Here is a 14,757-nt window from a genome sequence, read left to right as displayed (position 1 = left end):
TACAACTATGGGAATGGAGAAAAGATCATCTGTTGGCTTAAAAGGTCCTTTTATTGGTTTATGTGTTTACTAATTATGTTTTCTCATATGTTCTTTTTCATCCAGCCAGAAACTCTGCATGTCTCTCTGTGTGTGTTACCCTAAATTCAAAATGAATCAACATTATAAATACAGAGATGACTAATAATTAAAATAAATGACCCCATCAGTTTTTGTTCTCAAGTATATTTCAAATGTGGGACACAAGAAACTCTTGGACTGTGAGGATTATAAAAATCATCTACAGGAGGGTTTGCCAAATTATAGCTCCTGAGTCAAATCTGTTTTGCCATTTGCACTGTAAAATGAAGTTTTATTTGGTAAATGCAGGCAGATTCACTTGTTCACATATTGTCTAAGGCTGTTTTTGTTCTAGAATGGTAGAATTGAATATTTGCAACAGATACAGTATGGCCTAAAAAGCCTAAAAAATTTACTAGGTGGCAATTAGCAAAACTTCGATAAAGTAACACAAATTATGATTCAGACAGCTGACAAAAATTTATAAGTGTAAGTATAAGCTAAGTGGATAAATACATTTCTAGAAGATCTCTTTTATACAAACCAATTTTATATCCTGAAAACTGATCTTCCTCCATTGATAACATAAATCTTAATAAGAAATTTTCCAGGATTTTCCCCTACTGATAGTTTCAGATATCCACTTGGGGGAATTTTCTGGTCTGGCTGAGGATAACTGTTTTTCCCTCTCAGGCTTTACATTTTTTAGTTCAACAGTTTATCTCCCAGCATTATTTTGTCACAATGGTCTGTCATTTTTCAGTGCCTAAGTAATTCTGAAACTCAAAATTCATCAACAACTATAAAGATAAAGGTTGAGCAATCCTACTGAATAGTTGGTTGACACTCTCATACCTACATACCTATGATTCTCTTGGCTATTATATCAGGAGATTGCTACAATATTCTAATGTTGGATCTATTCACCAAATGCTAGTTTCAGCTCTCTATTTTGGTATCCTATCCCACTTCTACAATGTGTCTTCAGGATAAAATGTCACCTACATAAACTTTCTTCATTTATATTTCAGCTAGAAAAATAAGTCAATCAATAAACACTATAGGTAGATACATGCACAGAGATACACATATCCAGAATATTACCTAGCACTTTGACATAAGTTGTTTTTATTGGCTTGTGTGTTTACTAATTATATTCTCTCATGGGTTCATTTAGAATTGATTTATCTTTAAATTCTTTCCTTGATAACGTCAAAGTATAAATTAGTGCACAAATGAAAATACAATCATTAAAAGATCCTTTTAAGACTTGAAATAATGCTTCTGGGTTAGTGAATATATTCTGAAGCAGATTTCTATGTCACTTGTCTTTGCATTGTTGTGTTCAGCATTTTACAAAATCATTAATGTCTCATTAATTTTATGGTAATGTAAGTATAAAGCACTCGGAGGAACAGCTTAGCAGAAATTTCTGTTCCATCACATTTTGGTAAATATTCCTACAGAATTACTTTAAAGTCCTCCAGAAGTTGGTAAGTTGTATCCCACCACTGTGGCCTTCCACGGTGGACCATGCTGTCTTCTCTATCCTAGGCACAAGATCCCAGAGAACCTAACACACACATACACACACACACACACACACACATATGCCACGGTGAATATTGCTCCCACCTGTGCACATAATTTCCTATGATGAAAATGTCTTCTTTTCTTGGTTGTCTAAATCTTATCAATCCTAAGAGTCACTGAAAATGGAAGCCCCTCCACAAAGCCTGGCGCTTAACTCTAGTCAACATCAACCTAATTCCTTTCTGGTCATATACAACAATTGTTGACAGTAACAATCACTCATTTACTTCATCAATTCAAAGTATTTACTGTATCACTCAAATTGTTATGCACCTGATAACATTCAAGAATAAAACCTAACTTCTGATTTTATGGAGTTCAGAGTCTAGTGGAGGAGGCAGACAAGTAAATAGAGCACAATAATCCAGTGACAGATGACCCGTGGTTACAGTAAGCACAGTACGCACTGGGAACTCATTGGAGAAGCAGCAACCCAGCCTCAGGTTAGAGAAATGATAAGAAGCTCAGGTCCCAGCATCTCAGTATCTGAGTTCATACCTAAGTCGTACAGACCGTGGGAGACCCAAGAGTTCCATTATGGATATGTTCACTGTTAGATGCCTGAAAAGACATTCAAATGTGGATCTTGAGCCAGTAGTTTGGAAAAGAGGACCATGCTGAAGATAAAAATTTGGGATTTATCATGGTATACCTGGTGTGTAAAGCTGTGTGAATGAATGAGCTCACCCACGGAGTGAGAAGTGATGGAAAACATAAGAGATCCAAGGAATGTGTCCTACAGTATTTTAGCCAGAATACTTCTCCTAGGAGGAGGAGAGAACAACGAATAGGAACCAGTAGGAATCAGAAAGAAGAGGCAGTAGGAATCGGAAAGTGCAGGAAAGTAAGTGAAGAAAGGACTTCAAGGAGAACAGATAAGTTAGCTGTGTCAAATGCAAGTGACAGATCCAGTAAGATGAGGAATGGCACAGTGTTAGATGTAGCACGGTGAACACCAAGAGAATGGAAAAAGAGAAGGTAACAAGTACATACCATGTTTTGAATAGTTCTGCTATAAAAGGGAACAGAAGCCAGGTGTGGTAGCTCAGGCCTGTAATCCCAGCACTCCGGGAGGCTGCAGCAGGAGGACTGGGAAATTCAAGCCCAGCCTTGTGAGACTCTGCCTCAAAATAAACAGCACTGGAGATGTGGCTCAGTGCAAAGACTCTGGGTTCAAGTCACAGTATTGCAAAGGGCTAAGAAGAAAAGGAACAGAATTTTTGCAGTAGTAATAGTAGAGCAGAGGTTTTTAAGAGTAGATTTTCTGTTTGTGTAACCAGTGAGTGATCAGATGGCTGAGAGTGAAATCAGTGTCTATTTCTCAGGCTCTCTGGGGCTCTCTTCCTTGCACACACTGGCTTTTTCACACCCACTTTCCCAAGCGCATTCCCAGTTTGAAATTCCCACATCACCTCACACATCTTTCATAGCACTTGATGCAGTATGATTGCTCTTGTGTCTCCATCCTGTCAGAGAAGGTAAACTTCACAAGAGTAGAGACTACATCTCATTTCCACACCCTCTGTGCTCCCCTCCTGCTGCACAAATGGTGTGTGCAGAATGCATGCCCTAAGAGCAACCGACAGTGGGATCTCCAGGAGGAAGAAAACCCCACCAGCAATGAAGCTGCTGAGGGGAGGGACTGTGGTCTGTCTGCTCACTACAGAGAACAGCACGGAGAACAGCGATATTTTTGCATACCTGTGCAATTAGGATAAGTCTACTTTTTGCAATGTAATATAATCATCTGGTAATATTTTTTTAAATTTTCAATTAACATATCAGAAAGTTCCTGCATTATCAGTCTATACATGAATTGACCTTATATATCCATTTTTGTAATAACTATTATATTAAACACACTTTAAGATTAATTATATTCACTCTTGATTGTAGCTCAGAAGTGTAGATCATTTTCCCCACAGACCAAAAAACAGTAGTGTTGTTTATTTCATCCAGAGTTTTCTTCAGAATTCTTTTAGAAAACATTACCCTCTGTGTTGTATTATGCCTTTGTAAAAATTCCTTTTAGAATTAAACACCAGTAAAAGTTGGCTATTGGTGAATAGTATAGGTGTTAGTTAGACAGACCATTATTTTCCACTCTTGATTACCAAGAAGCCCAGAGCTGCCAAAGAGAAACCACGAGAATATTAAGGCGCTCAAAACACTTAGATCCCTCCTCTCCCTCATTCGACTTTTTATCTTGTGGTTCTAACATTCTAATTATATATGGACATTTCTTGCTCAACCTTGCATTTCTTTTGTAAACAGATGAAGTATAAAGAAATACATAAATATCTAGCAGCTGGCTAGTTTTCTGTCACTTTCTGTTACATTATTTAAAACATGTTGTAACCTGTAAAAGGGTCTCCATGGTCCCTGGAATTTTACTTTGCACAGCTCCTGACACCTTTTTCTTTTCTTTTTTTAGGTACTGGGAACTGAACCCAGGGGTGTGCTATCAGAGACCTACATCTCTAGCCCTTTTCTTATTTCTAATTTTGAGTTAGGGTCTTACTAACTTGCACAGATTAGGCTCAAACTTTCAATTCTCCTGCCTCAGTCTCTGAGTACCATCATATTTTTGTACTGAGAAGCTGAAGTCAGAGAAGTTGCGTGATATAAACAGTGTGTAGAAAAAAACACATGGTGCAAGGTGAATAATAGCTCAGCTGTTTGCACAATATTCTTGGTATAATATTCCAGCTAACATATTACTGAGCTACAAATGCCCCTCTGAGTTGAAAACCCAGCTGTGTTTTCTACTTTCTGCATTACAAACAATAACAGAGATGAAGTAATTGTAAGTTAGTTAAAACCCTACAAAGATATTAGAGATGGAAGTTATGTATCCAATTACAAACTCATCCTTCTGCTTCTACAAATAAAGTAAATGAAGCAACGCTGATTACTATGTATTAGCATAGGAAAACAGAAGCTTCAAGAAGGTGAATGGCATTAAGTCTCTTAGGGAAACATTTTAAGTAGTCTGAGTGATACACATTTCCTACGATTTCAGTATAAATTAAACCCTTACTATTCAAGTAATTTATATGTACATCCCTTAAAATGAATACAGAGCAAGCAATTGCAGGAATGAAATAGAATTTTTAAGGAACAAAAAGTGGGTTAATGACTATCAGAATGTTGAGAAAATTTGGTGAGTGTAACAAAGAATGCCAGTGTTTAAAACACCAGGGCTATTCCTATCATCTTGTCTCTTGCTCTCCTAAGAGTTAAGAAAGAAATTTTGGCTTTGGTGAGGGTTAAGGTAACAATCAAAGATCTGAAATACGCTGGGAAATGCCATGCTCTTTCCTTTTTCAAGGGGAGAAACAACATAGACGGCATGCCTGACATTATCACCTCTCCTAATACTCTGAATTCAGTGGATATAGTTGAAGTCACAACAGTCACAAGGAAGAGTTGCAGACATAGCAACAGCCTTCTGTGTGGCTAGAATCCAGATCAATTCCTTAATAATTATGTCACTTAGAAATAAGAGTATAACAAACATGAAATGTTAAGCAAAACAAACAAACAAAAATGGCTTCTACTGAATTTGACTTCATGACCCTTATATCAAACTAACAATTAGAGTTCAATCTAAATCCACTTCCTGTATTGTATTTTTTATTGCTTCCATTAACTATGAGTTAGAGAAGTCATTTAAATGTCAGTAGCCCAAACATGTTTAGTTGCTTAGTGAAAGATATTCAGGTGCCTATTAGAGGATTTAAATCTATTATACCTAGTCATTTTTTTTCTCATTATGCTTTTACTTTGTAGAAAGTTTCTGTTTTTAAAAAAAGAAACTTCACGGCTTTCATTTTTGGAATTTACCACTAATTAAGAATCAAGGCCTACTTGTATGAAACAATGACAGAACATATACCCTAAACTAGTTGTACTATATATGTGTGTTTGAGGTGGACATAATGAATATAAGAATTCAAAACAAAGAAAACCATTGTTGGTTGGAATTTATTGAGGAAATGGGGCTATACAAATTTCACTTTGGATCTTAAAAAACTATAGTAACTCTAAAACAAAGGAGGAGATAGTCTATTAGCTCATGAGAAAGATGACATCATAAGGAAAAATAAGACAAGTTCCTAGCAAGAAGAAAGACAACACAAAGCCCTGTGTAAAGTTTACTGAAAAGACTGGTAAAGAATGAGCTTTAAAATTATAAAGAAAATTAATAGCAGTTGAATAAGGTCCTTGATTGCCAGAATGGTAGTAGCAGTTGTGCAAGATGCTATTAAACTTACCTAATACCTGTGTTACATCAAAGTATTATAAGCATGCATGCAATCTTACAATTAGTTACTCTCCCGAACTCCTCTTGAATGTCTAATATATTCTAGTCACTGTACTACAAAAAAAAAAAAGATATTGAGAGGCATTGTGTCTGTACATAAGGAATTTATACTCCAATGGCAGAAATCATTGTTTATTTGGATCATGATAATAGAAAATATCTTCATTCAATTTTATTATCACACTTAAACTATAAAATACCAACGCTTTAGAATATATCACATCCTAGTCATTTATTCATTCATTGATTGATTCTTCACTTACTCATCAGTAAAATATTGAAGTGCCTAATATCATTCATTAAGTTATCAAAGGTGTTTACTCAATTCAAATTACTGTAGCTCATCTCAGATAAAGACACGAAAATACCATGTGAGATCTGTACGAATATTCCCAAAAGAAGTCTTTCTCTCTAAGATACTCATGGTACATTTTTGCAGCAGCTGTTCTGGGTGCCTGTAATGTCCCCCCACCCCTTTATGCTTGAAGAGTCAGACATGCTTCTTGCGTCACCTCTTCCAGAAGCCTCGCTGACTAACTCCTAGGTGAACAGTACCTCCCGCCTACTCCATTGAACACAGAACACCCAATTACAGTGATGGCTCTCTCTCTCTCACCTTTTCCCCCTTAGGCACACTCATTGTGAAATTCTTGATGCATCCTTATTCTTCTTTCCATCTTAGCAACTAGGACAACGCCTGACATAATAAGAGGTACTCAATAAATGTTCTTGAATGGCTATCTTATAATAAATTAGCCTGAGGGGCATTTTATGTGATTAATATAATATTCAAGTGCTGCTAGCTGGTTGGGGGGTGGTCTGGCTACCCAGGTCTTCTTTTGCTCCTCTTAACACGCCAAGCGCACTGACACTTTCAAGTCACTGAGATGCTCCTTGCACCCTGACTCCCCCCCCCACTTCACAGTGGGCCTTTCCCCGCCCCTTAGATCCACCATCAGGCTCAGCACCTCCAGATCAACCAGTAACTAGTGACAGCCTTCGCTATTTTTCACCACATCCTGTTCTCACCCATTGCAATGCCTCTATCGCGTTTGTCGTCTTTCTGGTTTGTTTGTCTCCCCTTCATTGCTCCCAGCCAGAATGTAAACTCCCTGAGAGCTGCTCTGTTGTTGATCTTCCCTGCTGCATTTCTGGAACCTGGCACCATGCCTGGCATCCAGTAAGCACTCAGTACATCTATGCTGCTGAATGAAAAAAGGAAGGAGGAATTCAGATGCTTTATTCCACAGAACTGAGGGCTCCTGGGCAGCGTTCAGCTTGCAAGTGAGTTCTGCGTGGCCTACTCAGCACTTTTAAATCTTAAATGAGTTGTCAACTTTTAAGTTAGGGGATTTCACATTTTTAAAAAGTTCAGAATCAGGGGCCAGGGATTTAGCTCAGTGGCTCTGGCGCCTGCCTTGTAAGCGCAAGGTCCCGAGTTTGACCCCCAGTACCAAAAAAAGAAAAAAAAGTTCAAAATCAGGCTTCTTTTGAAATACTAGAATAAGTGGAAATCCAGGGCCTACAACCTCAACTGGCAAATCAGCAGGTGTGGGTGGTGACTGCCTGCTCTGGAGAGGTCACCAGACTGCTGCGGCCCCTCTTCCTCCCAGTCACACACACGCCCAGGCTCCTCTGAAGGTGGGATGGAGTTCAGCCCTGACCTCCTAAAGCTTCTGCCATGACCAGTGCTCTCCACCCCCTGTATAATTCCTACAGACGCTGCCCTCAGGGGTTACTGTTTCACAAAACCTGGAATATGTCTTTAGAGATGGGTTGACATCAGAACACCTTCTGATGATATTTCTGCTTTGTGACTCTGAAGAATTATAATGATTAAATACTAAAATTGAATTCATTATACACTAGAAGAAAATCTAGGTGAGTGTTCAACAAACCTTAAGCTGGTGGAAGAAAACTACCATTTATGTTTTATTAATACATAAAATTCAATGAGTTAGGAAGTAACTATAACTAATATGATTGGCAAAAGGTTATTATCTATAATTAAAATTCAGTAAGAAAAAAGCAAACCCCAATTAAGAAGGAACAAATACATTTTTAGCAATTCACAGAACAATTACAAATAACTAAGGAACACAGTCTATTTTAATAGAACCGAAAAGATATGAATCAAAATAAGATCTCATTCATCTACTATACATTAATTTATTCAACAAACATTTGTTGAGTGATCACTGTGTTCCAAATACTTTTAAAAATAGCAATAATTTTGGGATTCAGTAAGATAAATATCATAATATACTGTGGAAAATAATTTTAGAATACACATCAAAATCCATAAAATAGATACTACCCTGTGACCCAGTAATTAAATTTCTTGAAATTTATCCTCGGAAAATAATCAGTGTGGCAGACAAAGATTAATGTATGAGGATGTTAATCATTGCATAATTTACACTATCAAATACATTTGAAACCTAACTGTCTCATAATAAGGAGTGATTAAGTAAATTATAGTACATTCAAGTGATGCACAATTAAACAGACATTAAAATTATGTTTTTCAAAGACCATTTATTGATCTGGGAAAATGCTCATGAAAAATTGTAAAGACTTATTTTGAAATAAATTTCAAATAACTAATTAAAGTGATCTATTCTCTCTTTATGATGCAGGACTTATTTTTGTTTTCCACAGGCTTACTAATACTTCTCCCTGGCTTGCAAGACATAATGTATCTCCTTATACTTCTTACTTCTGATAAGTGTTAAATGAAGAGTTTTTAAGGAAATTCTCTGCATGATACCACAGTACTAGATCTTAAGAAATTCCCTTTTTGATGTATTTATAGTGTTATGTAGATCAGACAAGACATTTACAAGAAGCATTATTTGCTTCTTGTAACACCAACCACAGGAAAGGCCAAAAGGGATGTCATGGTAGAAAAAGCAGAACCACCTCAGTGCCATGAAAAGCATAACAACAAAAATTGAAAGTCTGCATGCACCAAAATAAACTGTCTGCACAAAAGATGATTATAGTAAAACAAGGAGGAAGCTACATTTTGGTTTCAAGGTTACTGAACTGTGCAAAGACAGAAGCCAATCTACATGGTGACCTGCCTGCAGGAGCCCAGTGACCTCACATCCACAAGGAAAACAGCACAACCTGGATTCTCCCAGGCCCTGGAGCAGAGCTGGGAGCCACTTCTGAAGCCAAGTTGACACCTTCCGCTCACCTGCGTCTGTGCCTTGGCACGGAGGCCGTTTGGACAACAGGCTCCTATGAAACTCAGCAGCCATGGTTGGCCTCCCAAGAAACCAAACTTGATGTCCACAGCCCAGAGAAAGCCACAGGAGCCACAGAGCAAGCAGCGCAATGGGCTCTTCTGTGAGTGAAAGTCTATCATTTTTCTTGAAAAACTGGTGGCAGGAGTCACCCCATGAAGAGTGCATTCATAAGGTGACAAGGCAACAATTTCTTATGTCTTATAGTAAAATAAGGAGAGACTGTATAAAGCTACTCTGTCAGTTACATTCCTATTTTCTCTCGGAGTTCTCAAAGGGACTCAATTTAATTGGAAATTACAATTTAGGCCCAAGGCTGATGACATTCAGCCATTCAGAATCTGCCTCCTTCCTCCGCCTGATGCTCTCCATATATCCACCCCAGCTATTTTCACATATGCTCTTTCCTGTCTTTCAGAAATTGTTTTAACAGCCCTTGTTACTCTCACTAGTTTTGAATTTCTGCTCAGTGGATAATTCCACTGTCACCTCTGAACACTGTATCTGTTCTCCTCCTCAAGTACTTTCATAAGCTCAACTCCATCAAAATCACGGACCTTCACGCCCTCATCCTTTTCCACATCTCTCGTATATATAAGGTTGCTCTCCTTTGGGATCATCTTTCAGTGAACGACAGCACTCTTTATTCTCTTCCTCCATTTCTCTCAACATTCAATTTAGATTTTTTCAAAAATTTATATTCTCTACTCTTAATCTGCTAAAACACATCTATTCCTACCTCCTTCTGGTCCTTAAATGCATCCTGATACACTAAAAAAGACCTTAAATTATTCTCCACTTGTCACTTGCCTCATAAAATAGTAGCAGTCTCTTTCAATAATAGTTTTAGAGTCTGACTCTTTTGTGAAGCTTTTACAAATATTATACTCAACTTTACATCCTTTAGACAGTTACACAACAGTAAAGCGTAAGAAATGTCTAAAGAGCAACCTTTAAAGATAAATCTACTCAAATCTGACCTTAAATCTACCAATGATTATTTAATCAACAGATAAGATGAATAAAGAAGCAGGAGAAAGGAGAGATTGTTGGTGGAGGGAATGGCTAGAAAGAAAGTGATGCCTGCTAAGCCTGAACTTTATCCCATTAAAAGAAGGAACTATGATAGACAAAATTAAATTGGCACATGTACTTTCAAAGCCTTTAAACTTTTGAATAAATCTTCATTAGAAAATGCAAATTTAAAATTAATTTTTATATTAATGGAATTAAATTTATCACATAATACTTAGCAAGTATTGCTTTTTACAAGTCATGAAATGGAAGTAGTTCCACCAAAGGAATTTAAAATTCAGCCTCATATTTATTAGAACCAACTAGAGGCTGCCAGCTTCGGGACTCTGCAGAAGGCATTTCGAGGAGGCTGAAGATACCTGCTGGGTCTGTCCTGATCAGAACTGAGAGCGTCCCTTACTTCACACCCTGGATCTTCCCAGTAGCATCTCTGCCTTTCTTCTGTGGGGTTTTTATTGGCTTCTCTGTTTTATCTATTCCTCTGGCTCTGACACAGGACTGTCTCCTCCCTCCTGGCCCAGTAGCTGTTTTCTTGTGGACTGTCCCTAGCACACCCCAGGGTACATAATCAAGCATTCTGGGAGCCTGTTCTTGTATTTAAACCAAACCTAACAGGATGACTGCTGAATAAGGTAAGAGACCAGAACTTGAAAATATGACATCAACATAAGGCATGATTGATGGGACAAGCAAAATAATACAAAGATATAAAATGTGATACCTGATGAGCCAGAATATAGATGTTGTGTCCAACATCCTTGGGGGAAACTCCATCATCTCTGCCCTCCTCCTCCCCATGGTCACATTCCAGTCCCTGGTTGTAGGCATTCTTCATCACATCCACCTAGCCAAAATTTTTTAAAAAATGAACAATGACATTTGCAATGTCACAACACACATTTTAGATTGTGTCTGAGCTACAATTTAAAACTAGGAAGCTTCTAGAGACTCAAAAGCATAAAAAGATTCAAAATTAAGGTATCCGTGGAAACCACCTTTATTTAAATGAACATGGAACTGCAGTTCTACAATATTCCCTGTTTTCCTTGGAAGCTTTTGCTTTGATCTTCAAATGTTAGCAGTGTTGAAGTTTTTATGATTTCAGAGAATGTAGAACCCTGATAAGCACCTGTTATTGATTGAGCACCCACAAGATAATGGGAAGACATGGTGCTGGGCATGGTACTGGGCACTGAGGACCTTACAGTGGACAAAACAGAGTAGCTACCCATAGATAAGGAAGGCTAGCTGTATTTCAGATACTACTAAACCAAAGTCAACTATTTTCTGGCAAAAATCAATTGCACGTAGTTTAGAAGACTGTGACAATTCGGTAAAGAGAGGTGCTCAGAACTGATAGAACTGATGAAGTCACAGGCCCCCAATCCCACAGGCCTGTGCCGTCCCAGGGGTGTCTAGGGTATTGGCAATGGTAGCTCATAATGCTCCATTAGACCTTTCTAGAGCAGTGAAAGTTGCCAGCCTTGTTTTCTGATGTGCGTACTATAAATTTGTCTCGTTTAGGCTTTACATTACTAATGCAGCTTTAAAAGTTTTCTTACCAGTTCCCTGGGTCTCATGTTGAAAAGAATTCTCTCTGCATTCTCGCTGTCATGTCTGCTTTCCATAATGGCCAGCAAGAGCTTGGAGGCATTGTTCTAGAGACACAGACAGAGGTAATGCACACCCAAAGTCTATTTCATGGATTAATGATCCCTTGCACTTGCTGTAATTGAGATTACCAAGACTGTTTTTTTTAATCAAACAAAATTAAAAACTGTTAATTTCTGTTGTCTTATTAACATTTTAAAATAGGATGTTTTAGGGCAACCCTCTTTCTGGTCCCTGTTCTGTCTCTCTTAGACAGAAGCTATCATTTTCTCAATACATTTTCGTACTCTTAAATAAATAAATAAACAAATAAATAGGATGTTTTACTTCATTGTCATTACAAAATAAAACTAATGAATCATGACAGATATGTTATATGAGTTATTTTCAATATTGGTGAAAAGCTGTATTAAGTGTAAATTTGATTACTATATGCTACTCTAAAATATAACTATATTTTCCTTTACTATTTCCTCAAAAGACATTTCTATGATTGCTCTTTTTTTAATTTTTTTTTTTTTGGTACTAGGGATCAAACTCAGGACCTTGTGCTTGCAAGGCAGGCACAGTGCCATTGAGCTAAATCCCCTGCCCTCTATGATTGCATTTTAACATGACAATAAAGTGAACAAGAATCAGTGATATATTTTATAAAAATTGCATATAAGGGCCAGGGATTTAGCTCAGTGGTTCTACCCCCTGGCTCGCAAGCGCAAGGATCTGAGTTTGATCCCCCGTACCAAAATAAATAAATAAATAAATAAATAAATAAATAAATAAAAATTGCACGTAATTTAAAGAATTTACCACAACTCTTTAAAAATAGAAAAAAAGTATCACTAGCAAATCAAAATTTTACATAAATTTCAGCAATAGTGAGAATATATGAAACACTAAATTCATGAGTTAGAAATATAAATTGATAATGAGTTATTGGTCTCACTATATGAGACCAATAAACAATACATTTATTATCATGACAGTGAAAAAATAATATTTTATTTTCTTTTTTCAATGCTGAGGATCAAACCCAGAGCTTTACACATGCTGGGAAAGCTCTCTACCACTGATTCAACCCCCAAGACCAGAATAATATTTTCTATTTTTGCTTAATAAAGAATGAAAATAACTTATGTTATATTTTGTGTTCTAATTTTATTTTATTTATAAATATTTTATCTCAAACATTTTTACTGATATCAAAAATGTTTCTGAAGTAATTTACAATCCAAAATGGGTATCACACAGTAACAGCCATATTACAGAAAGCGGCCGGGATTTAGCTCAGTGGTTCCGCCGCCTGCCTCACAAGCCCGAGGTCCCAAGTTCCATCCCCAGTGCCAAAAAAAAAAAAAAATCCTCATATTACAGAAAGCACAATGTCCTACACATTTTGAAAGATGTTTCTGTACATTGTATTTTCCATAGCACTGCTATAGAATTTTGGCAAATAGCAAGACCCGTAAAAAAAAAATACCCAGGAGATATTTCTATAATGATTTTATATGAGATAAGAATCTTAATCTCCACATGAAGTCTTTGATAAGAGTACAAAATGGTTTTAAGAGTCAAATAGAGCAGGGTTCCTCTTTCCCCATAGCCCTGCCAGCATGTTACTGGTTGATTTCATGATAGCAGCCATTCTTTCTGGAGTGAGGTGGAATCTCAGCATTGTTTTCATTTGCATCTCTCGAATAACCAGTGATGTTGAACATTTTTTCATATATTTATTTGCTATTTCTACTTCTTTGAGAAATGTCTGTTCATTTCAGATGCTCATTTTTGGATTGGGTCTTTAAATTTGGGGGGTCTGATTTTTTTAAGTTCTTTATAGATTCAAGATAGTAGACCTTTGTCTGAGGAACAGCAGGTGAAGACTTTTCCCCACATTGTGGGTTGTCTCTTCACACTGTTGGTGGTTTCTCTTGCTGCACAGAAGCATTTTAATAAGAAGAGATCCCACTTGTTGATTATTTGTGCTAGTTCACGGGCAACTGAGGTTTTGTTCATAAAATCTTTTCCTACACCAATGTCTTCAAGAGTTCTACCTAACCTCTGTTCCAGCCAATTCAGCGTTTCTATTTTAATATTTAGATCTTTAATCTATTTCGATTATTATATTTTATACCTAAAATGTTCCAATGATTAAAATGAATAATTGAAAATGTGAAATAGGAAGAAAAGGTCCAAAGGGGTAGGGGAAGTGGGAGGGATAGGGGAAAGGAAAGAAAGGAAAGGAAAAATTATGATAAATAGAAAAAATAGAAACAAAGTCTTTGTAAATAGGGAAGGGTGGAGGGGGTGAAGGGAGGGTAGGGGAATGGAGAAAAAATAAGAACCAAGGTACATCATGTAAAGGTACAAGTTCCCAAAGCTAAATGTAAATGTATTGTATACCTAAAATGTACTGATAAAAGAATTTAAGGAAAAAAAAAAAAGAGTCAAATGGTTTTAAGACACTTGCAAATGGCTCAAATTAGGGTCTTTAAGGAATAAAAAATAAAATTGAATGAGTGTTGGGGTCTAAGTAGACAATCACCATGCAACTTGATAAGGCTGTGCAAATTAACCCTACTGTTCCATTTTAGAAGTTCATTCTAACCCACTGTTTCAGAAGGACAGCCTAATGGTCATCTGTAAGTGACTAGGGTTTGTAATAATGATGGCGAAGACGAGGAGGTGAAGAGCACCAGTGTTGCTGATCCGTCATGAAAAGGTTTTAGTTTTTTTTTTTTTTGGTACCAGGGATTGAACTGAGAACCTTATGCTTTCGAGGCAGGCATGGTACGTTTTAGTACTTTTGAGGGAGGAACTATATTTTTTCCCATTTTCATTTTTGCAGATTTGCACCAATCCTAAATCTTTTATAATCTAGGATCC

General features: G+C 37.0%; 1 protein-coding gene across 4 annotated transcripts in view; it reads right to left on the bottom strand.

Moving 5' to 3' along the window:
* Itpr2 (inositol 1,4,5-trisphosphate receptor type 2) overlaps positions 1–14,757 on the bottom strand; it is a 462,238-nt gene that overhangs the window by 128,143 nt on the left and 319,338 nt on the right. For all 4 annotated transcript variants that reach the window (XM_004845734.4, XM_087213440.1, XM_087213441.1 and 1 more), the window contains 2 exons: positions 11,829–11,924; positions 10,988–11,110 (listed from right to left, as the gene is read on the bottom strand). In XM_004845734.4, the coding sequence (XP_004845791.1) occupies positions 10,988–11,110; positions 11,829–11,924 (219 nt within the window). The remainder of the gene's footprint in view (positions 1–10,987; positions 11,111–11,828; positions 11,925–14,757) is intronic.

Source organism: Heterocephalus glaber, unplaced genomic scaffold (assembly GCF_053883595.1).
Source record: "Heterocephalus glaber isolate CG9 unplaced genomic scaffold, H.glaber_assembly_v1.0 deba00001444, whole genome shotgun sequence".
In the NCBI taxonomy this organism is placed as follows: Eukaryota; Metazoa; Chordata; class Mammalia; order Rodentia; family Bathyergidae; genus Heterocephalus; species Heterocephalus glaber.
Note: the sequence above shows the minus strand (reverse complement) of the source record. Positions and strands in the feature narration are given on the sequence as shown.